Below are 24987 nucleotides of genomic sequence, written 5' to 3' on the forward strand. Positions count from 1 at the left end.
GCACTTTCTCCTGGCTCCAGCTGTTTGTACCAGTTCCCAGTCCATGCAGATAGTGGAGGGGTGGAGAGCGAAAGGGAGCAGAGGTGGAGTGAGGATGTGAAGTAGGAGAGTCAAGAAGCAGGATCAATGGTCTAGGGTGCCACCTGCTGACAATGTCCATTTTAGCACCACTCATGGAAGGGATCCAAACCAACACCTGCCTTCAATGACCTTTCTCATTCCGGTTCTATTAATATATCTAGAGCTGAGTGAATTTCCTTCTCCACTTTCATAGGCATGTGTTTTAATAGGAAAGGGATTTGATAACAGCCTACAACACAGGCAGAATCATTTCTGTTACAAAATCCTAGAATTTGCATTGGTCAGGTGAGGTGTCATGGATGCAAGTAGTTGAAATAAGGATCCCCAATAGCCAGTTTAAGTTTTTTTGGCATGTGGTACTGTGCCGCTTTCTGGCATGTGGTTGCTTGCTAGAGGAAAGAAATCCCATCAGCTCAGCACCTTTTGTAGGCGCCTAGTTTGCCTACAGGACAGGCCTTGTCTGAAAGTGAGACTTAATTAGTTGGACTCACTTAAAAGACTCTGTTGTCTATTTCTCATCTGTTGCTGTCCTGCAGAACTTTCTGTCCTAGTCTTGTCCAACTCCATTTTTAACTATTTGGCGGTAGGTGGTGGGCCAAGAAACATTTATCCACTTTGGAGGCCATACCAATTTTGAAACCTTTTTTAAGTTTTAAGCCATTCATAGGTGCTTAGTTTAGGTCAATCTATCACATCAAATGATAAGATGGTATTAATGCAAGAAAAGGTACTTTTCCATTAAGATCCTAAAAGTGGCAGAAACTAGGTATTTTCCTAAAAAGTTCCACCTCTCCTTAGTAAACTCTTAATAAACATGTTGTAGGACACAAGCCCATTAAGGTGAGAGTACCCACCTTTTGTCTGGTGGCACACATTTCCCTTTGCACCTCTGGGGATTGTTCTGCTTTTGGGGGCTACAACTCCATCAATCTTATCAACACTCTTTCAAATGTAAAAACAATTATATATTTCTATGCTTTGATGTGCCCGTGTGTGATGGGAGTAGGTTTTTCTATGGCTCATTAGTGGTCACGAAGCTATTCTTTCTCCTTGGTTTTTTTTCCTATCCGGTTCCTTGCTGTACTTGTTTCTTGCCACACAGCCAAGTATTGGTAAGCAACATTGCTGGATTTTGGATTCAAAGAAATATGCACTACTAGCGTCCTATCTCAAGAGTATAAAAAAAGACCTGGAACAATTGACTGAGTAGTCATGTCCAGCCATTCTTTACTCTCAACTGTGGGCATTGGCTGATGCTGATGCTTCCCCATGCTTGCTGAAGTAACCAAAGCTAAGGGAATTCTCTTTTGATATGTTTTGACTAATAAGTCACATCTAATTGCATAAAGACTTATTTGGTGTTATTTCGAGATCTGTACTATTCACCTCATGTACGGTGTTGTGAAAAAGTATTTGCCCTGATTTTTGCATATTTGCATATTTGCTTAAATGTTTCAGATCATCAAACTAAGATTAACGTTAGACAAACACATCCAGAGTAAACGCAAAATGCAGTCTTTAAAAGATCTTTTCCCTGTATAAAAGGAAAAAAGCTAGCCAACCCTGGCTCTATGTGAAAAAGTAATTAGCCCCTTATTTACTAAATCAACCAAATTTAATTGATAATTGGGTACAATTGTTTAGTTGTATCTAAAAACTAATTAAATAGAACCTATCTTACAAAGTGTAGTAGGCTAGAGCTCTAAAGAAATTCAACAACAGATGATGAACAAAGTAATTGACATCTATCAGTCTGGAACGAGTTACAAAGCCATTTCTGAGGCTCTGGGACTCCAGTGAACCCTCAGTAAACCAATTATGAACAAATGGAGGTAACCTGTGGTGAACTGAGGGTGGCCAGCCTACCAAAATTCCTCCAAGAGCGCATCAATGACTCATCCTGGAGAACACAGAACAAAAGAACACAGAATAACATGTGAATAACTACAGGCCTTACTTGACTTGACTTAACTTGAGTTATGGTCAATGTTCACAATTCCACAATAAGAAATGGCATCCATAGGAGAGAGGAAAGAAAACACTGCTGACCAAAAATAACACAAAGGTCCATTTCACATTTGCCAAAAAACATCCTTATGATCCCAAGACTTTTGGGATAATATTCTGTGGAAAGTTTTGGAAGATATGGGTGCCATTAAATCTGGCAAAATGCTAACACAACCAGGGCCGCAATTGGGGGTACAACTGGGCACCTAGCAGCAGCTCCCCCACACCCCCCGACCTACTGCTAGGCTGGTGCTGTGTACTGCATCTTCTCTTGCTCAACACACATAATTTCCCGGCGATCAGACATAGCTTGTGAGGACTTTGGGGGAACAGAAGATCTGGCACCCTCCCAATCCAACAAAGGTAGGTTGTGTGTGTGCAAGTATAAATAAATGTTAGTGGGTTTGTTGCTGTATGTGTGTTAGTATGTCTAATTAAAGATGTTAGTATGTGTGTGTATGTATGTTAATTTATGTGTGTGTTAGTATGTTACTATATGTGTACATATGTTAGTGTGTGAAAACGTTACTGCATGTGTGTGTAAGTATGTTACTGTGTCTACATACACCGATCACCCATATTATGACCACTGACAGCTGAAGTAAAAAACATGGATCTTATCATGGCACCTGTCAGTAGGTGTGTATAATAGGCAGCAAATGAACATTTGGTCTCCAAAGTTAATGTGTTAGAAGCAGGAAAAATGGGCAACTGTAAGGATCTGAGCGACTTTGACAAGGGCCAAATTATGATGGCTAGACCACTGGGTCAGAGCTTCTCCAAAACTGCAGCTCTTGTGGGGTGTTCCCGGTCTGCAGTGGTCAGCGCCTGTCAAAAGTGGTCCAAGGAAGGAAAAGGGGTGAGCCAGCGACAGAGTCATGGGTGGCGAAGGCTCATTGATGCATGTGGTGGGTGAAGGCTGGCCTGTGTGGTAAAATCCAACAGACGAGCTACTGTAGCTCAATTTGCTGAAAAAGTTAATACAGTGCCTCACAGTTTGTTGCATATGGTGCTGCATAGCCGCAGGCCAGTGAGGGTGCCCATGCTGACCCCTCTCCACTGCCGAAAGCGCCTACAATGGGCAAGTGAGCATAAGAACTGGACCACTGAGCAATGGAAGAGGGTGACCTGGTCTGATGAATCACCTTTTCTTTTACATCGCATGGCATCTGATGCTCCGCTCTTTATGTTATAATTAATTTTATCCAGAATCCGTTCAGGTTAGTGCATCCCGACATTACAGCTAAGTGCATCTTGACTTTAGTGGTGCTAGCCGTCAACACTTGAGATTAAACATAAAGTAGAGCGCTGTCAGCTGTCAGCCATTTCCATCAAACTCAAACAAATAATAGTCAAAAGTCTTAAAAATGTCAAAGAGGAAAACAGAAAAATCCAAGCACAGAGTACTAATTATTGACTGATACAATCCTTATGCATTTGAAATTCCTCCCCGAAACTAATCTTCTTATCCCACCACTTTCCACCTGCTTCCCCGCTGTCAGTCCATATACTGGCTCGCCATTACTAAAATGTAATCTCCCTATACCCCTGCACTTACCTCTAAACATGCTCCTTACTGTTTGTTCTACCCACAACTTGTGTCTCTTCTTATGTCCAATATTGTAAGATTGCTCTCTCTCTCTCTATAAACAAACTGTACACTTAAATGTAATAATAATTATACTAAAAGAAAATCCACAGCTTGTTTTTTTTTGCACATCTTATGTTTTATTGCAGTTTGGACTGGTTTATTGTTTACATGTTGATATTTGCAGAAATAAACAGAGTCATCACTCTCATCTCTTTAGTCAACATTCTCTACACAAAAATAAAATGTAAAAAAAGCGGAATTAAAAATAATTTGTACAAAAATCGTTTTTTTTACAGGTGGGTCCATTTAAATGATGATATGCCTGAAAAGCCATTATTCTTAACCGATAAGCACATTCTTTATTTTAAATGCTATTACAGTAATACATGATCCTTAGACAGCAGTGTAAATTTGTATCAGTACACAGAATGATTCATTATCTTCATAACGAACAAGTACACGGTATATTAACTGCCCTGTTCTAAACAGGGCCAATGAAATGATGATCTTCTAGTTCGCTCTTATATAACGGATGAATAGAAAGGCAATCGTTTTTGCTCAGGGTTTCACATATTAACATTATAAATACATTTATTATGATAAAATACATGTATTTATTATGATAACATTATATATAAAGTACAGTGATTTCCAGGCCTGTCTCTCTAATCGGCTTATCTGGATCCATATTACTTGAGACCTTGTGGGTCATCAAAAGGTGCTTAAAATAAGTGTGAGATAACTCTAATCTTCACAATCAATGGTCTTGAGGGCCAGTTTACACAAGTTATTGGAAATTTTTACCCACTATCCCATGTAACAGTTTATTGTGAGATAAGGCCGAAAGTTTTCTCTCTTAGTTGTGGTGGCAAAATGCCAACAATGGGAGCCAAGGGCTCTGCATCCATATATCAAATTGACCCATAATTGCTAACCTTTGGCATTCCAGTTGTTCTAAGCTGCATTTTCCACAATCATCAGTAGTCTGGACGGAGTGAAAAGGTTGGCATCGCTATTACAGGTGGACCACCCCAGGCGTTTGCATTATGTCAGGTAATTCTACTGTTATGTTTACTTAATCTGTACGCTTTTAAATAAATTGTTTCTGTGTCATGTTTAGGTGGCTGTATTAATAATACTCAAGAGGACTAGTGGCAATAACTGTTGGAGAAGAGGTCGTCTAACAATTAGACATGGATATTCATAGGCGGCTCTGCGAGCAGCATATGCAAAGTTTCTGTAGCGTTCAATGGAATCAGACCGTAAGCAGATTTTTGACTAGCTTAGTAGAAAATTCAGTATGTCAAAGCGGAACTTTTTTACTGTAGGAATTGCTGAACTCGTACAGTAATAATTGCTGACCTGACCAATTATGCAGAGCATTTTAACCCTTAGTCCTGTGCTTCTTGACCCTTATTCTTATAACTTAAATGCATTGTTGCTATACGTCCAACACATATTTTCTTGCAATGCTGTACAGAATTATTTGCAGAGCTGTTGATATTCTATCTGGTTGTGAAGAATGGAAGTTGTAAACAACTACAGATAAGTTGTCTTTTTCCCCGATACATGGTGGCTTTCTAAAGTTATGGATTTCAACATGTTTGGTTTTTTTTGCTTAAACGGAACCATAACAGAAATTTAGGATCAAACTAAATTGGTATGACTAAAGGGCTTCTTGCATTCTTTTATTATTTATTTTTTGCTTGGCTGTCAATGAATTGTAATTGACAAAAAATACTCTGTTAACCAAAAAGTCTGGAATGCAATAATTGTATACAGTTTCTTCTTATTTACAGATGAAATGGAATATGTAGTACATGCCATGTCGCTGCAAGAAAGAAAATAAAACAGTTAGCAGATAGGTGTTGGAAATCGATTCATTTCTAAATTGCAGGCTAACATCAGGCCAGATTACAACAGTTTGCAGACCTTGGCATATTTATTTTACCATATGTTTCTTAATCGCCACTTGGAGGAGTGAGACTTGGCAGTGTACACTTACGTGTCGTCATTCACCCACCCAAGGTATATGTTCAGACATGGAACTTATGTGAGTGGTGCACAATGCTGTAGGATGGTGCAACCCAGCGATATTCATATGATTCAATGGTTTCATATAGTGCTGCATCTTTACTAGCATTTATTCAATTCATCTCCCAACAATCTAAATACTGACTTGTGAAGGTAGGCCATATCTAGTTTAAACAGAATGTAGGGTCTGTTCTATTTTTTACACTGATCTTTTAAGTGAATGACATTTGGTGATTGTCTGCGTACTTTGCAATACCATACAGCAGCCTCAGTAAACTCAGTTTCTGTACACATATAAAACTAAATATAAGTATTTTTGTAAGATATGCACAGTTGTACAATACAAGAACATGGTTTGTGCAAGGAAAGCATGAGAATGAAGAGAGAGATTAGATGAAGGACAATGGTAGAGAGGAAGTGGGTAGGAATTGAAGGGTCAAAGGAGGATGCGGGAGAAATAGAAAGTGGGGTGTGGGATATGACATTTACAGTATCCATGTGATGTGGGAGCAATGATCTGAGTGTACTTCGGAAGCACAATATGTGGCTTCACTTCCCTGACCTGCACAATGCCGCATGTTCTCGGTAAGGCTCGACTAAGTGCCAATTGTCTGAAACCACATGCACATCTGATAATACACTAACCCATTTGCTGAACTTAAAATTTTCGATTTTATCTGCAAAAGAGGAGTGACTATGTCTAATTTTTGGAGCAGCATTCATTCCAGTTTTCACATGTGCAATTCATGGCTGTGCATAAATGAACATTCTATCAGTTATGTATAAATATGTCTTCCGAGCACCAGGGGTTTAGGACAAGTAACATCCTGAATCCTGTACCATTATATATCCCATTCCACCAGAAGTCATCATAAGACATGCAACTCTGCTGGTAACTTGAGATCCACTGGCTATGGCTCACTACTTTAGTATATTTTATTCTAAATACAGGTACTTTTGAAAAACTTTTGGTATCCAAGAGGTTCTGACTGATTAAACATCAGAAGACTACTGCAAAACAAAAACAAAACCCTACATATTTAAAGCCCATTTATCTTTCAAGGCAGTTAGAGTGACAAGTTGCATGGCACTCTGTTACTCCGATCTCCCTCACTATTATGTGTGGATTTCCCTGGAATTTCTTCACCCAATTTTGGTAATAGATCGGTCCAGGCAGGGACACCTAGTGTTAAAATATACCCATAAGAACATCAAGTCTCAAAGTCTCAAAACAGTGACTGGAAGCGGTATGACCTAAAACAACAAACCACCTGATCTCGGTGCAGGGTGTGCTACAACTATCAGACTCACATAGGGTTTTTATGTGATTGGATTCTGAGGCACTCTGCGACCCTGGAGGGAGGAAGATCTCCCATTAGTCAACGCGTATGGAAACACTGTACCAGTTTATTCTATCCATGCTCGGGTACTAGGCAGGGCAGTTTATGTCAGTATATGGTCTTACTGTGCCTAAGTGTGTCAAGTGGAAAGAATGAGTTAGGCAATCGGCATTATCCTTATTCAGAAGAGTCCTGATAACCCAGTGTTTTACATGGAGTCTTCACTGAGAGTTCCCAGGTATGAAGAAATTCTGTCCTGGTCATATGAGTCTCTGGTAACATGTGTACCAGTAGGAAACTGAAGGGGAAATTATAGGTTTCAACTATACCGAGAAACCAAATATTTTATTCTACTGATTAAAATAACTTTGCCATCAACTTAGATAACAAACTAGACATTTCTTTTGATACTTGCTTGTAAGTTACCATATTCTCTATACCCAATAGACTGTAAGTCCACAAGAGCAGGGCCCTCTTCTCCATTTATACCATTATGTATTAAAATGTGCTACTGTTCTTTGTCTACTTAAATTGAATTTGTTCAATATTTTTACTGCCACTGACTCTAAAAGCACCAAGGAATCTGCTGTAATGTTATTTACACACTCAACAAAAATAAAATGAGAATAAAAGAAAGTAAAGATACATTGGGGGTGAAGAAAAGCAACATGTAATGCCTGCTGAAGGAGAAATGCAACAAGGTGAAATGCTTTATAGTTAAATACAAAAATAGCACATTTCATACATAGCACAACACAAACATTTATACACACACGCAAGTTCATAATGCAGAGTGAGCAATCGCTTAACAAATCATCACAATTATTCCTAAGCATTTTACTCTATTGCAGGGTGACTGGTCTATGTTTATTAATTCATTGCCTGTTCATTCATGTATAATGGCCTGTACCAGCACTATAACTCATTTCTATCACAGTTCCCCACATTTTATGTAAATTAATTCATGGAATGTTACATAAAACACAAAACCCATGTATAATGCGTAGTTAGTATGAGGAGATATCTTTATTTCACTAATTTAACGATCCATCATGCAGGACCAACTCAGCCCTAGTTGCATGACAGCCTTCCAGAGATGGTCCTTAAGGCATAGTGAAGTTGGTGAGTGGAATTGTTAAAATTGTCTGCTAACTACTGCAGTTAAGTACTAACTGTCAGGATGGCAATTCCAACACACTATTGATGCAATTAAGAGAGCAGATGACAAATGTGTATGATGACAACTGATCTGTTTACAACATACATGATGGTAAAAACAATCAAACATTTTGTAAGATACAGTTGTTGAATCTGGAACCCTTTGGTCAATTGCAAGTTTGTGTGTGCATGATATATACATATTTATATACATACACACACACTACCTTTCAAAAGGTAGGGGTCACTTGTCCTTGTTTTTCAAAAATAACATGAAATGGATCAGAAATACAGCGCAGACGCTGTTAATGTTGTAAATGTTTATTGTAGCTGGAAAAGGCTGACTTTTAATGCAATATCTTCATAGGCGTACAGAGGCCATTTGTCACTCCCATCACTCCTGTGTTTCAATGGTACGTTGTGTTATCCGATCCATGTTTAAGTTTAAAAGGCTGATTGATCATTAGGAAACTAGAAATGTCCATGTTTTCTCCGCACATTGCTAAGTGACCCCAAACTTTTGAAACATACAATATATACATATAGTACAACACAGTGCAATGTTTAAAGAGAGCAGGGAAACGGGGTTGGACTAACAAAGAAACCGGATGACAGATCTGAGTGACATAAGGAAGCAAGGACATCTATATTTACTGTGTATTTGTATTCCAAAAGATGAACTCAGATTAATGTGTCAGCACTAGGGTATGCATGGTCTATCAGGAGGCAGCTTAAACTACACACTATAAACTTACATCTAGGGCTCAATCTCTACTGGGGGGAGACATATACAACCAAACAATTTGGCAACTTACAATGAAATGTTTGTTAAACAGTGTTTCTTGAAAATAAATGTGCAAAGAGGCAGCACCAGCTTGTTCTATCAGGATGGACGCAGAAAGAGAGAAAAAGAGTAGGACCTCCAGTTAGATGTACAGTGCAGACCACCCAGTGTAAATTCATTCATCTAAACACACAAATTATAATCATTTCATGTTCAGTAGTAGACACTTAAAACAAGGACTTGATGGTGCTACGAGTTACACAGTGTTAGACTACGAGGATTGTTCTTTGATGCAGTACTTTCAATAAACAAAAGTTTACACAAAAAGCTCAGGGAAAAGCACTCTCTCTCCATAAATATGAAAGCTGTATGGGTCCAACAGGCATAAGTTCTATTAGACATTCATTTTGCTGCATCCCCAATATTAATAAAAACAATAGTTCTTAAAGGCTTTCCATGGTGAGTGGTCACACAGATGTTTCCAAACCTGGCCTGCCGAGGTAAGTGCCCGTACTAGGACTATAGCAGGTGTTCGAATGGCCAAAGAGGGATGGGAATTTAAAATGATCATTGCTCTGCCAGTGAGTAAGCATCACTTTTTTGGAAAGAGAATTAGACCTGCTGGCGGAAGTAGCGCTGAACTCATTGCTTTGGTAGCTTGGGCTCTGCAGCGAGGCTAGAGGTGTGAACTCAGAAAACTGGTCCCGGGTCTGGCTGGAAACATTCTGTAAAAAAAAAAAAAACAAATTGGCATGTAGTTACAGCTTTGGAAGTACATAAAGGGCTAATTCAGGTCAAACGCTGTAATCTCTCTAGTTTAGTCAGTATATACATTAACATAAATCAATAAGGCATGCATTCGCAAGCGCAGCTCTGTGTCAGAAAAGTGCAGTTCATTTTTGACCGATTTATAGGAAACTCTGTTTTTAGCGATGTATCTGGCTGCCTTGGCCCCTCACTGGCTAGGAATCATTGGAACAGTAATAAAGAACTGAGCTCTATAAATATTAGAGCTTGTTTCACTTGCTTCAGGCACAGTATTTGTGAGAAGTAGCAGGAAAGAACACAAAATCAATAAGGGATAGGTGTACAAAATGTTTATAGATAGAGCTATATATTGTATGTAATAATCAAGAAGAATTAACCCCCAAAGTTGGCTCTTTCCATAAAACACGCAGTTTTATATTAACACTATTTCAGTGCAAGTTAGAATAAACAAATATATATATATTTTTAGTACCTTTTTTCATAATAATTTTTTTTATATATTTATGTTTATTTTGATAGATCCTATGTATATAAAAAGAGTCACAGCAAAAAAAAAAGTTTGGAGGAAAAATATACAAAGAGTTTAAGCACGCCAAGAAATTCCATAGTGGCCACACCTATTAAATACGGTACCTACGCCACGTAATTCATGCACTTATCTCTCAGCAACAGTGGATTCTTCTAGGAGTGGCCCTTCAATGCCCGTCACTGCATTTATTGCTGATTTTTGTTTCAATAACTTCTGCAGGGATGAGGAAAACATGGAGACATCTGCTGAACAGTCCTGTGCATCATTAATGTGTATGCATAATTAGTTTTTATATTTTAGATTTAATTAACTAGTAAAAGATGGGGCCTACTATGTTCATACTGGCAGCCGTCAGGCAACGCTAAAGAATGGCTGGGTGATGGATGGAGCATGCGCTACTCCAAGTAGAAGGCTCTGCCTCTAGTCCCGTGGTGTGATTGTCTGTTAAGTAACGATATGATAATGTTAGTTGCAAACTGAGAGGATAAAGCAAGTGGCGTTGCGAAATGATTGCTTCAATAAACTAGAATCATTTGTAGCGATAGATGAAAAGCATGTGAGCATTACTCAAAAGCATATAAATCCTCCAAAGATTTTGCTGTTTTCAGTAGCTGGTGTTATAAGCTTTAATTCCGAGAGAATGCAGCCATGTAAATCAACAATGGTCTGCACGAGAGGCTAGTTAAGACGCCTGGGTTATTTTCTGCAGGAGGAACTATAGCTTTGGTAACCGTTTGGACTTCAATTTAAAGGAGAGAAAAAGAATGCATGAAAAAGCGCAAATGAATAAAAATATACTGTAACATGTACAGATTTTCTAGATTATGTTTGTAATATTTTCAAAATAGCTTGTATTCCTACACTGCTTGGTATGTAAAGTCATTTTTGTGGCTTTCTATTTCACCGAGGGATGATATATATGACATGTCTAACGCCTGTCCATACCTTGAACTAGAGGTACAAGCAAAAGGGTCAAAACTGGCCCAATATAAAATCATCAGCCCTGAAAATATGGTTTGTGTAGTAAGAAGAAGAATAAGATACAATTACACCGCAACGACAAGTCAAATACATCCTCATTAGCAGATCCCCTAAAGGAAGAGACCCATATATATAGCCCATCAGGGACATAGCCAGTTTGTAACTTCTGATGTTCTCCTTTAACCCCCTGTACATGTACGAGCTCAAAATGCATTGTTTTCTATGGGTTTAGGGACCGCCCATTGTCCTTAAGGGGTTTCTCCAGTAGTGCCCTCTGCAATGACATGGGTGAGCTAATTAACTTTTACTGATAGAAAACATACCAGTCATCAGAGGGAACAGCTAGGTAGGCCAACAGTCTGGGAGAATCCAAAAGCTGGGACAACGCATCATGGACAATGCAGTCCAAGACATTCAGAGGCTGCATATATCTGCTACCCATCCCACTTACTGGTGAGGGGTTCTCTCGACCATAAAGCGGTTCCATCGGAACAAAATACAATCTGTATTTTAACTGCCATTTCTATTTTTCTTTACAAAAAATGCACATCTCTCTGTTACACTTAGGTTCCTAACCAGCACTAGTTTTAATATTAGCTTGGACCAGTAACAACCATATATAAAAGGGGGGAAAAATGTCTTGCATAAAAGGTGCATTCAATAACAAAGAACCATTATCTATGCATTTACAACTACACCATGCAATTACTAATATGTTAACTAACAACTGGATTGGCATGATATTGCTGTCAATCAAATGAACACATATAAAGACTGTCCACAAGATTATACACCATTACAAACACATCTATCGCACATAAAAGGACTGGCACGTTTCATAATACATATAAATGCACTTTTTTTGTTTAAAAAAATAAAGAAAAAAGAATAAAGAAAAATAGATGGTAGAAGAAATCTTGGTCATGCAAAAGTTAGAAAAAAATATCACCTTTAAGTCCATTAGAAATTTAAATTGCTCGTAGTCTGAGAAAGCATAAAGATGGTGGACTGCTCAACAGAAAGGCACGGTTGTTTAGTCTGAGTTCCCCAGTAGGTGGCAGCAGGTAACCGCGTGCATCGTTAACGTTTAAGCAGGGATAGCAGTTATTTATGCAAAGCAGATTGAAAGACAGGACAGCAAGGGGCAGGAGGGAAAAAGAGACACAAGGGGTACATTTGATTAAACACTAAAGCTTTGCTAATGTATATTAGTGCAGTGCAGAGAATAAAAAGCTCAACGTAGTCAATAGAAACATTTCAGATCCACAGGGAAAAAACTTTAACCTTGAAACAAAATGTCATAAGCTGAAACTTGGATGTGTTTTAACCAAATTCGGTACCTTACGGGGCACTTGCAGTGGTTTTAGGGGCCAGTGGCATCTAAACAGAATGGTGTGACTGATGAAGGCATTGCAAAAAATCCTTTTGTGTTTCCTTTTTTTGTGTGTAATTTGTGTATTGTAGTTTTTTTTTCAGATTATCATCCATTTGTCTACGGGTGCGTTAACGTATAATTTCCTTGTTCCAAAGTTCCAAACCTGATGCTTCATAAACACGACTTATACAGGATTTCAAGGATAAACATTAAACCTAAGTTGGTCTTTCTACATTGAGCTTCCATTTCTCACTTTATGCAAACTATGCGTTATAAAGTGTCATTATTGTGTAGTATACATATTTAAAGCACGTTAATGCAAGAAGCAAAACAAATTCTGTAACAGTCTGTTGACTTGTTATTTGGAATAATGAAATAAAGTATATTATATAATACAGATATTAATAAAGTATATGCAATTGTATCTTCTCAAAAGGAAAATCTATCAATGCAAATGCCTCAATCACCTACTAGATCATGGGGCACCAATGCCTAGCAACAGATTATTCCATGTTTTTAAATAGATATAATAAGTGTTGGCTACAGTCATGCAATTCTTTTTAGGACTGTTATTTATTATGTATGAAATGACACAGTTCTCTGTGTATTTTATCACAGACTGCTGATCTGGCACAAAGCTACTATGTGGTTTCATTAAGTATATCCGTTTACCTGGATCCGCTCTGTTGTTGTGGGCCACAGCTGCCTGCATATAACTTTCTTTAGCACATCGGGAAGAAGGCTGACAATAATTAGGAGAATAATACCCAGCCATGCAGGACCGCTCGATAGCATTTGCATAAACACATAATACATTCTCTGATAATTGAGAAAAGGCCTGGAATGGAGATATAAAAATACAATATTAACGTAAGTAACAATGGGAGATATAAGAAAAGTACAGTGATACATTAGCATTATGTTTCTAAATTAATAAAAAAAATTTCAATGCTGTTCTTCCAATATTAGAATTTTTAGGCAAAATATAAATAACATTGCAGACTAAAGAATATGACTTGTAGTCAAATTTCAAAAGAGATAGGGGCTTCAGAAATAGTTTCATTAGCTGGTTTAATAATATATTCCATCGCAGGAATTAGGAGATGGGGAGAAAGGGAAGAGATAGTAAGAAAATGGAAAGTTAAAGATACAGGGGGAAATAATGAGGAGAGAGAAGGAGGTGAGATAGAGAGCAGGAGGAGATAATGAGAAAAAAGGAGAGATAGTGATCAGGGGGAGAGATAGAGAGATAATGTGAAAAAGAAGAGATAAGGAGAGAGATAGTGACAGCAGCACACGGGTTCTGTCTGAGATGCCACCAAACACCTCGCAGCAATCTAAATATATTTATACACACTTATAAGATGTCTTGCCCAAATAAATTGTATCCAAGTTGTGTGATGTCTACATGCTATCATGCTATCACTGAAGAAGCTTGATTGGGTGAAACGCGTTTGCGTGTTGGATTGCGTTGGATTACGCTGGATTGCGTCATCGCGTTACATCTGAAAACTGTCTGCCTTGGAAAGTAACGGAGAAATTCAGACGCGCTACAGATTGTTATTTTAAATGTAAGCATGCTGCACTTTTTTTAATATTAAATATACATCTATACTTCACCTCCCTGCCTTTTCTATCTCTAGTATCGACTCGACCCGCATTTGTTGCTGTGTGGACGGTACAATACTCGTAGAAGCAATTCGGAGAGGGCGTCCTGAAACAACTTGTTCGGCGGGAACGGAGCTGAAACTCCTTTACTATAGAATCCAATAAGTCAGAGCAAACTTATTGCTCATCTCCATACTGGAAAATCAATATAAGTATTGTTTTTCGTTTATTTCATATTATACTGTTAAGTAATTCACTGTCACAATTATAACAGGCGCAACACTTTATTATATTTTGTTTATTATAGGCATTTTGGGGTTACCCTATTAGTGTTTGCAGCATTTTCACTTATATATTTATCACACATTTGTTATAGAAATTATTAGCGCCTGATCACTATTATTTTTTTATAATCACTGGTCTAGGCCTAGGAGTAACAAAACCAGGCAAACAGGGTCCCCATTTCTTTGCTGTTCAATGGACCAGTTAATGTGATCTATCCTAGTATTCCATTTACATGATGGACGGCTCTGCTGTACGGTATGGACGGTATGTTGTACCCAGCACTGTGCTTCCTTCTGAAGCTGAGCACCAGGTTATGAAGTCATATTACTACAGTAAAGGTAAAATTGCTGGAATAACAATGCTTGAGCTACTTTGTAACACAAAGCCCATACAGACCAGCCTGGCAGCCAGCACATTGTGAACGTTAGTAACCGAAACTGGGAAAGATGCCACTAAGATACACCAGATATTTTATCTCAGCCAGTGAGGGTGTGTGTGTTTTATGTAGTAAACCTAGCAACAAACACAGTCTTTCCTCCCTTTTTCCTATTTTTGTTGGTTATCGAGTGCTCTATGTATTAGAGTTTGGTCTAACAACTGGATTAGCCAAAAATCTCTGTTATATATAAGAGCACTAATAATAACAACAATAATACCCTTACGAAAAATTACTGCAGCTTTTTCTGAAGTAATACTGCAGTTTTTTGGACATGAAAAAACTGCAATACTGCACTTTTACTGCAGTATTACTGCAGTTTTACTGCATTTGTACTTCACTGTACTGCAGTTTTACTGCAGTTATTTTTGTAAGATAGTACAAATGCAATAAAGCTACAGTACGTTGACATCTGTAGGTTTGCAGTATAATGACGTAAAAGTGCAGTAAACGTGCAGTAAAAGTGCAGTGTTGCAGTTTTTTCATGTCCAAAAAACTGCAGTATTACTTCAGAAAAAACTGCAGTAATTTTTCGTAAGGATAATAATGAATGTTATAATCATGTTATAATCTCCAGTTTTGCTGGTCTCAAGCACGTATTCGGTTATTCTTTAAATTGGCTGAGCTCCTGATGATAGCACCTGCAATGTAAATAAGATGGTTGTGATTTGTGAATCCCTTTTCAGTGCCATTCAGAAGTTCAATTTCAAAATACTGCTCACATGCTAGGACAGGTCATGGATTTTCCTGATGTAAAGACTCTTGGACTTGTTTATCTAATACCCTCTTGGTAAAGTAAAACTTCTGACCCTCTAGTTTTAGATTATAAGCTCTTGTTCTAACATTTCTCCTCATTTAAAAGAAACTTCCTTCCTGGTAAAAACCCTTTAAGTATTAAATGTTTATATCACATCTCCTTCCTCTCTTCTTCCAAGCTAAACATAGATATCCCTTAGTCTTTCCTGAAAAGCGTTATCCTGCACACCATTTACCATTTTAGTAGCCCTCCTCTGAACCCTCTCCTATATCCTTCTGGTATTTTTCTATAATTCAGAAGATGTCCAAGAGGACTTTGGACAATATGAAGCACAATGTATGAATTCCCAGGAATTCAAATAACATTATAAATGCATTAAATTGCCTAATGAAGAGTTCTTATATGTTCTTACCAGATGATTCCTCCCCATAGTAGAGAAAAAATGATGTAGAAGAGAAGTGATCCCCAGATAACAAAGTGGTTTATCCACGTCCAGTAGTGTGTATCCAGTGCAAGCTGCAGGTAAATAGAATACATGCTTATCAAGCAGTGAGCAGGTCAAAGCACATCCTACCATTTCTGAAATAAAGACATTTTTTCAATTGGCAACATGCAGCTACCCTATTGTTAACGATCCCCCATCTCCCATGATCCTCAACCAGTTTTAGACATGCTGCGCATCATATGTTTCTAAGCACTGATGTGTTATTCTACATATTCTATCACCTACATCTCTAACCCCTAGACATCTCCAGATCCTGGTTTGGGGATTTTTATTACCTTAAGAGTAACTGTAAACACAAGGACAGTGAACACCAGCGTCCCAAAAGTCCAGTTTCCCAACATCTGTTTAAAAAAAAAAGTTCCATATATAAGAAAATGATGTGGACACAGAACTGGAAGACACACTCCCCTAAACTGATTGACATTTCAACAGTGATTAGCACGTTCGTATGTACAGTCAAGAAGGGACTAGAAGACTACATTTTACTATCTGCTGCCTCTAAAACAAAGCATTATAACAATCAAAGCTGGACAACTATATGTCAATTTAGGAGCCAAATATGAACTTGATTTTTTCTTGGCATCCAAAATCAGATGTATCATTACAGATTAATGCACAATGGCTGCCAGCAGTAAAGCTTTCAAAGCAATGACTACTATATTCAATGGATTTGTCCAGCTCTGATTATGATCACTAATGCGCTGTGCTAAGTAAGTCATAGACAAAATAAAATACAGTATCAAAAGCAAAAAAACATGAACTGCGAGGAGCATAACAACCAAGATAGAGAGGATTTACCAAAATGATACTGAGGGCTTTTTCTTATTGCGTGATTCATTGAAGATTAGAACCAAGAATGTAAATAGCTTTGCAGATGTATAGAGACATTAAATCTCTCAGAATGTTAAAACCATTTGGGAAAAGTGGCCCAAATAACCAGTGTCTAGGTCCATTCTCAACACTGTTGAGAAAACATTTGGACACTGTGAAGTTTACCAAAAATGTTGGCCTTGAAGACCTGCTAAAAAACAGCTGCATTCTAACCTAGAAAAAATATATCTTTATTAAGCACCCATCTTTAAATATCTTCATTGGCTCAATAGTTCAGACTTTCCACCCACAAAAATGGTTTTGAAGTTTGGGGAGCATAAAGAAGCAGATAGAAGATTAAACATGTTGAAACCTTTTTTAATGGACATTCACACGGTAATATATATATATAAAAGGCACATGATTTTCATGTTATTCTCTTATATACTGACTTTATAAGGATAAATCACAAAATAAAACGTAACCAAAAGAATTAAGTGTGTTCTCTGCACTAAATAGAGAAGAGCTATCTAAACATCCATCTGGCCTGCCAGTCAGAAACAGAAAAAACACCCATTGCGAATGAGACGAGAAATACACAGCATAACAGAGCAGTGGTGTTCTTACCATATACGTGTTGGTTGTCAATATCTGATGTATAGTTGCAGAAGCAGAAAATAAAAATACACAGCACAAAACATAAAAATGAAGCTGAACACACAAAAAGAAAACAATGACAATACACTATGTCCTAAAACAAAGAAACCAAAAAGAATGGAAGGGAATTGACTAAGCAAATCTATATAAAACAAAGCCTCATTTTGAATGAAAAGCAGAATATTTGGTTTTACAGATTTGCCCCAAAGTAAAACGACTTCTTAGTAAATACTCCATCTATTTCAAAGTATGTTTCGAATATGAATGTTTGAGATCAGAAAAAACAAATGCGAACTGATTATTAAGATATGAAGAAAACAATTAAATTAGCCATGCGATGAAGCAGAATAAAAAAAAGAAAGATGCCCAAAAGCAAGAGAAGGTCCTTGTCTTTATACATGGTGGTGGCTTTCTGGGTTTACATGGTGTTACATGTGATTAATGTGTATATTACTAACATGATCCTTCATTTTTATTTAAAGTACGGTCTTATTTGGACTCACCTGCCCATTGCTATTCACGGTGGCATTGTCAAATAAAAAGTATGCCCCAAAGAAAAACACCACCGCATCAAACAGCCCCAGGAAGGTCCAATATATGAACAGACGCCAGCGCAGTAATGCGTTCTTGCCAATATCCCTGCACAGGAAAATAGAGGAAAAGAAAAATCAACTATTTTTTTTTGCCAATTTTTTTAAAAAAAAATCGAACCAGACAAGTGTGAGTACACAGAAGAGCAAAGTAGAAGCATTATACTGATTCCCTTTTGTCTCTGTCATATAAACCAGGATTTTTCAACATACTTTGAAGAAGCAATGGTTGGGGCTGAAAACCTTAATAATAACTATTTAGTGCAACAGATCACGAGGGTTTTTTACAGACAGGATTGAAAGATATTACTGGGGGTTCCTCAATGTCTTGTCTAAGAGCCCCAGATGACAACTACAATCAGGTGATGTTCTGTGCAGGTCTGTTATTCTGTGTAGCCCCTTCACCGAATGACTGGCTAATACAAAAGCATATTTGCTGTAGGACTGATATATAAGCCCACCCTTCTCGCTTCCCTTCTTACGGTGTGCATTCTGGTAGACGTGAATCATGCTTACACAAGTCTTTAGCCAACATGAATTTGACATAAAGGGCAAACCCAGGGTATATGAGCAAAGGCTGTCCAAGGTCAACTGAACATTTTCTCTATTTCGATCAGTGTGTCAGAAAAATCTCACACCATCAACTTATATTCTTATGAGCTGAGGCCTGTCAGTAATGATGACTATTTTTCTCTGAAACGATTGAGTAACTTTTTGTTGCAGGTAATAAAGAAGCCGTTCCACCCAACCTCAAGCGGAGTGGGGGAGCCATCAGTCTAAAATACTATACCTGTACAAAGAAGGATCTCTCTTGAGCACATCCATACTGACATGTTGCTCAATTAGACTGTACAATAGGATAGGGAGGGAGGTAAAGCTGATATTGTACAGTGTAAGATATGCAGTGTCATACAAAGGCTGTAACAAAACAAAAGGCAACATAGTAAGGCTACATATACAAAATAGTTAAATAAAAAAAGTCAGGACCTTGTTACATATAAAAGACTTTTGTGCTCATATAAATATATCAAAGAGCAAGTAACATTGCCTTTTGATGTGCTTGAGAGGTGTACAACAAACTAGTTTGGCTTCCAAATCAAAGAAAGCAAGCACAAGTACATGCTTGAGACCAGCACAAGTGGAGATCATAACACGGCGCTGCTTTATGCTACCACTGCTATAACAGGCACCCTGTTGTTTAAATAAAGTAAAGCAGCACCATGTTATAATCTCCAGTTGTGCTGGTCTCAAGCACGTATTCGGTTATTCTTTAAATTGGCTGAGCTCCTGATGATAGCACCTGCAATGTAAATAAGATGGTTGTGATTTGTGAATCCCTTTTCAGTGCCGCTCAGAAAGAAAGTTCAATTTCAAAATACTGCTCACATGCTAGGACAGGTCATGAATCTTTAGATAATGTCAATACCTATAACAAAACTTATTAACACCTGATATATATATATATATATATATATATATATATATATATATACACACACACACATACATACATAAAAAAAGTACTTACCTGCTGTGAAAATCCACAGAAAAATTGATATAAAAACTGAGGAAAAATGAAGCAAACATTCTGAAAAACAAATAAAAAATTAATACATTTAACAATAAATAATAGTTTGGACAAATTTAACATACGTTTGTTTGACTAGTGTTGCCCTTACCTTATAAAAGAAGTATTGAACAAGCTCTGCTATCCTAATATAATACAAATGCCCATGAACAAGTAGCAACTTCTTTAAATGTTTAAATTTGGGGATTGCATAGTCACTGTTCCTGGCAGCTTGTCTTCCTTCTTTTCCAACGATTCCTGAAAGCAACAAAAAAACACAAAGAACAACATTTAAAATAAGGTGAATACAGAGATGCGACCATATATAATTTCCAAAGAGTGCCAAACTCAGTGGCTAAAGCTGGCTGAGTTCAAGTACAAGTGGTCCACACACAAGATAAACTCCGCATTGAGAACGTTAAAAGGTTTGAGAAAGCGAGAAATCTACTAATTACAAGGCAGCTCACAGTTTCAACAGTCCTCATTAACTAAGACTTTTCACGTAGCGTGGGAGATTAATTAGGTGAGAATTCACCAAGATAAAGTTAGCACTTAGTTTCAGCAGTGTGGTAAAAATCTAGCACTGGATATGCCTGTAAACTTACTTGATATAATACGGAACAGATTACAGCACCGATTCTAACCATACACACCCAAGCTCATAGACCACTGAGTCTCCAGAAGAGAAGAATACCCAGCAATATCACGAAACCTACCTATGCCAACATGTGCTTCAAGAATCATGCTGACATCGTTGGCGCCATCTCCAACAGCCAGTGTAATTGGATGCTCTCGTGATGTTTTAATTAACTTTACAATCTAAGGAAATAGTTTACACATATTCAGTGCCGATCAGCAGCGGAACAAAAAAAACACTGATAACAGTTGGAAGACAGATTAAAAGAATAATGCTTATATTCCTACATTTCACCCAAGAGACAGAACATTCTTCAGGTTCCTCTGATGAACTCAGACAAACCGGTGGGCCGCTGGCCATGGCACCTAGCCTTTGTCCGATATTCCATATATATTATAGTTTGTTATTGTTGTTACATGATTGTATAGACAAGAGGTGTAAATACTAACCAAAAACCCAAAAATCTCAAATAATAATAAACAGGTCCATATACATTTCTCTTGATTGCAATGTTACTTAGCAATGTTAAACTGGACCCGTTACTTTTCCAAAGTTCACTATACTTAATAAACATATGTGATAAGGTGTTGATGTATAAAATTATATGTTAAATAGAAATCTCTATTCTATGTACAGACAATTTAATAATTTATACCTCTTTTACATACAATGAATGTACAACTGCACACTCAAAAAATATTTTAAACCTAACTTCTTAGACAGATGCTTAAACTTGGTTTAATGTGATTAAATTAGTGTCCAGTGGAGCAGGTTTAAATTTCATAATTGTCACGGTGCGTAAATGCTAAAATGTTAGATGAACCACAACTGCTCCCTTGGGTGCAGCTGGTCCAGTGTGAGAATGTAAATCCAAGAAAACCAAAAATTACACAGAACGCCAGAAAATCATAGCTACCACCTGTATCAGAGCCCCAGTGGGCGATAATAGCTCTTTTATAAATAATTGTGGCACCAGTGCGCCTTGAATGGATGTCCAATAACGTGTATGCTATTCTGGGGACAGAAAAAGCTGTCTTCTTGCTCGCATCTCGTTGATAATACCTGTGCCTTTTGCAAAGGGGCCATCCGGCAGCACAGGACAGCACTGCAGTTTCTGCAGATCTCCAGGAAGACTTCTCTGTAGTTAGTAGACCGTCCGTCTTCCCTAGGTTTCATTATTAATGACAGTGCGGCTCCATCAATAATTAAACCGTAATCCTGGAAATCTGTTGAAAACCTACACCAGGTAAAAGACAGCAAATTCAATTGACTTAATTGGATGTTTCATCGAAACACTACAAAGGATTTGGTAAACGTAAACAGTAAAGCCGTCACTTGATATTGGCATTGGAACTACTGAATAGGTTTTAAAATGTATAAGTAAAATTAATATACTTGCAGATCTGCTCTTCCTTCAAAACAACTAATTTATCTGCACAATGTGCAGAAAACTTACCTTATATATTTTTTCTTAGAAATGGCATTATACACATGAAATTACCTTTAAGCAGGAGTGGTAAGTGCAAGTACTGAAGGGACAGTAAAAAGTCAATCGGAAATCTCATAAAACATATTCTTAGAATTTTAGAAAGGGCATGCACAAACCCGAGGGTATTCATCATTTTTATTGAATTAAATCTTTAGCAAACAAATTGTAAGGTGACCTAAGTTTATGCTTGTGGCCCCAGTAAAAGTAGGGTGTAATAAAAGAAGTCATATCAGGCATTACCAGGTTGTGTACGCTTATTAATAAATTCTAAAAGAATATGGATCCTAACTTGGTAATCTGTCTATGGCCAGGGTGGCCACTCGGTTTGGCTCTGATATACATATTGGATTTTCCACAGCGTACACAAGATACTCAGCTACGGCACCATGTTTTAGAGGAGCTGTGAAGGGCTATAGCCAGATGTTATTCTTCTGCAGATCCCTTCCAGAATTCTCCTCTTATAATACCAAGCTGTAGAATTGATTATCCCTTCTAGTATTTGTGACCGCGGAACGCCAGGGTTTAAAATGTGTGTTGCGATACAACTGGCAATATTGGTACAAATATTGGCTTTATTGGGCAATTATATTTTAAAGGCAGTTATGGTTCTTCATAAGTAACCAAAAAAGAAATAGCTTTGTGTATAACTATACAGAGGAAGTGCAAAAACATAGAATAAATTCCTTTTCTCATAGTAGCATGAGAACTAAATTCAAAAGAAAACAGACTTTGGGCCTAGTCATTTGAAAAGCCTTAGTTATCCTAGTAAACATATAAGTCAAAGAAAGCCCACAATGTGCTGTTATGCATTGGACCCCAGGCTGGCTGTCATAACGCTGAATTATGCCAAGAGTACACATTGTAATACTTTTAAAACAAAAGGCATTTTGTAATAGAACATTTCTCACTGATAGCATCATACCCGGAACAATTGTCCCTCGTTAAGCTGTCTCTGTGCCTCAGGACTGTTTTACTTAGCTCAAAGAGCACATCGTGTAAACTCTGTTCCTCGATTTTCTTTGTTGTGAGCTCCAGCAGCTGCGTGTTCCTCCTGAACAGTTTACAGGCATAACAGGTGGCAGAAGCGGTCTCCATTTTGTCTCCGGTGAGCACCCAGATTTTAATGCCTGCCTTCTGCAGAGCTTCAATTGTATCTGCTGCTTTTTCCTGGAGCCTGCGTACGGGTTAATGATAAACATACATTCAGGTTAACAAAATAATCAGTGGCCGACGGGGGACAACATAAAGCACCCCGTCGACATTTAAAGGACGCTTACTGTTTCCTATGAGACTACTATATTTCTGGTAAGCTATAACCCAACATTTCATAATGATATTACACGGAGCTAAGCTTAGCCCACACAAGCAAAACGTTTAACAGACTTAACCATTTAACCACGTTTAACCATAAAAATACTAAATTTAAGCAAAATGCCATGACACAAAGTATTTTCTACTAATACACTGCATTTTTAAAATAATGATCCATAAGTCCACGTTAACCCACAAGTGTGAAATTTTCCAGTTCAAAATTGCTTATATATATATATATTGCTTTTTGGAATATATTCCACACTGTAGAGACCCATAGAGGAAATAGTTTGAACACTATCAGTTTATTAGGGTGTCATGATTTGGTAGCATTGCCAAGATGAAAATGGTGATTTATGCTGTACAACAGAAGGCTAATTCAGGACTACAGCAGTCATAGCATAGGATTTTACAGGAATGATCACCAATAACTCCAAACTACTATAAGAATAAATATTTAGACCTAGGATGGAATTCTAGAAATTATCAGGCTTGCTTTAGATCCACCTTTTTGCAACAAGTCATTAAAACTAAAGTTGAAAATATAAAGTAAATAATTATATTGGTGAAGGATAATGTTAGTGGATAATGCACCTGTCTTCCACCGCCGTAGCCCCCAGTAAGATGAGATCCTGCTCTATCTGTTCGTATGCTTCTGCCAGCTTCTTCTCTCTGTCTTGGAGGGCCAGCTGGGCATTCCGGAGCAGTTGGTTGACAGCTTCAAATTCCTCTTGTGTAAACTTTTTATAAGCAACACATAACGTTCTCAGCCCTTCCTGGAATCCAGGGAGAGATATTGGTTGGTGGACATTAAAACCTGGCAGACACTATACTGTGATGGCAGACTAAGCTGTAGGTAAAAGGAAACCTGGCTACCCACTAAAGACCACATCACCAATTCCTCTTATTCTCTAAAAAAATCTTTGGTTGATTTTATGAAGTCTGTTTCTTTATCGGAACCTTACTATTCCCCCAGCCTTCCTATGAGCTGTGGAGTGTTTGTCTAAGAATTACTAGAAATAATTCTTGAAATAATATTATAAGTTAGGCTATTAGTGTTATAAAATAAGTTGAACATATAACATGATAGACAATATGAGAATTGTATCAATGGCTGGTCATCCATTGGATCCTTGAGTGTAATATTTAGTTATCTGACATAATAGCAGCACAACACATCCTAGGGCCACCTGGTCATGATGTGATTGGGGAGAAGAAAGTTATTTATCAAGAATATATAGATACATAGTTGTGACTACACAAAGGAGCATTTTTTTCACACGCATTGTCTGCTTAGTTTGGGACATCTATCAAATAGCTCAGTGTTTGTGTTGTGCACATTGATTCTTCTTAACATATTCAATAAAAGGCAGTCTGTAACATTACCACAGCATTGCGTTCAACTCTGGCTCGAATTTGGTCCACTTTTCCTTCCCTGACCCTGGGGAATATGGATGAGTCTGCTCCTTTACAAAACAAAAATATTTCCCCTGCAGACAGAGAAAGATAAAAGGATAGCTCAATCATAGACAAGAACAATATGTAATACTTTAAAATACTTTAATGAATTTGACATTACTAGCATTTTATTAAATTAGTATTTCTTTTTTTAACCCATTCTAGTTTTTGCATAATATAATGTTTTCAGGCAGCTGCATGTTAACAGAGCTAGAACATATAGCCCAAT

At 37.6% G+C, this 24987-nt stretch overlaps 1 protein-coding gene across 4 annotated transcripts in view; it reads right to left on the reverse strand.

Moving 5' to 3' along the window:
* Window positions 1–5282: 5282 nt before the first annotated feature.
* ATP11A (ATPase phospholipid transporting 11A) overlaps window positions 5283–24987 on the reverse strand; it is a 71868-nt gene continuing 52163 nt past the window's right edge. Inside the window, exons 17-30 of one of the 4 annotated variants that reach the window (XR_008346251.1) lie at window positions 24687–24790; window positions 23895–24076; window positions 22912–23163; window positions 21563–21737; window positions 20580–20682; window positions 19976–20121; window positions 19825–19884; window positions 19087–19214; window positions 18210–18345; window positions 16515–16580; window positions 16147–16250; window positions 13321–13486; window positions 9027–9720; window positions 5283–5510 (exon numbers count right to left, since the gene is read on the reverse strand). Coding sequence is in view for 3 of the 4 variants with exons in the window: in XM_053455246.1 (XP_053311221.1) it covers window positions 9463–9720; window positions 13321–13486; window positions 16147–16250; window positions 16515–16580; window positions 18210–18345; window positions 19087–19214; window positions 19825–19884; window positions 19976–20121; window positions 20580–20682; window positions 21563–21737; window positions 22912–23163; window positions 23895–24076; window positions 24687–24790 (1880 nt within the window). In the remaining variant the exon portion in view is untranslated. Of the gene's footprint in view, window positions 5511–7734; window positions 9721–10400; window positions 10506–12222; window positions 12312–13320; window positions 13487–16146; window positions 16251–16514; window positions 16581–18209; window positions 18346–19086; window positions 19215–19824; window positions 19885–19975; window positions 20122–20579; window positions 20683–21562; window positions 21738–22911; window positions 23164–23894; window positions 24077–24686; window positions 24791–24987 lie in introns of those variants that run through there. The other 3 variants (XM_053455247.1, XM_053455248.1, XM_053455246.1) reach the window with 3 other exon arrangements.

Source organism: Spea bombifrons, chromosome 2 (assembly GCF_027358695.1).
Source record: "Spea bombifrons isolate aSpeBom1 chromosome 2, aSpeBom1.2.pri, whole genome shotgun sequence".
NCBI classification, from domain to species: Eukaryota; Metazoa; Chordata; class Amphibia; order Anura; family Pelobatidae; genus Spea; species Spea bombifrons.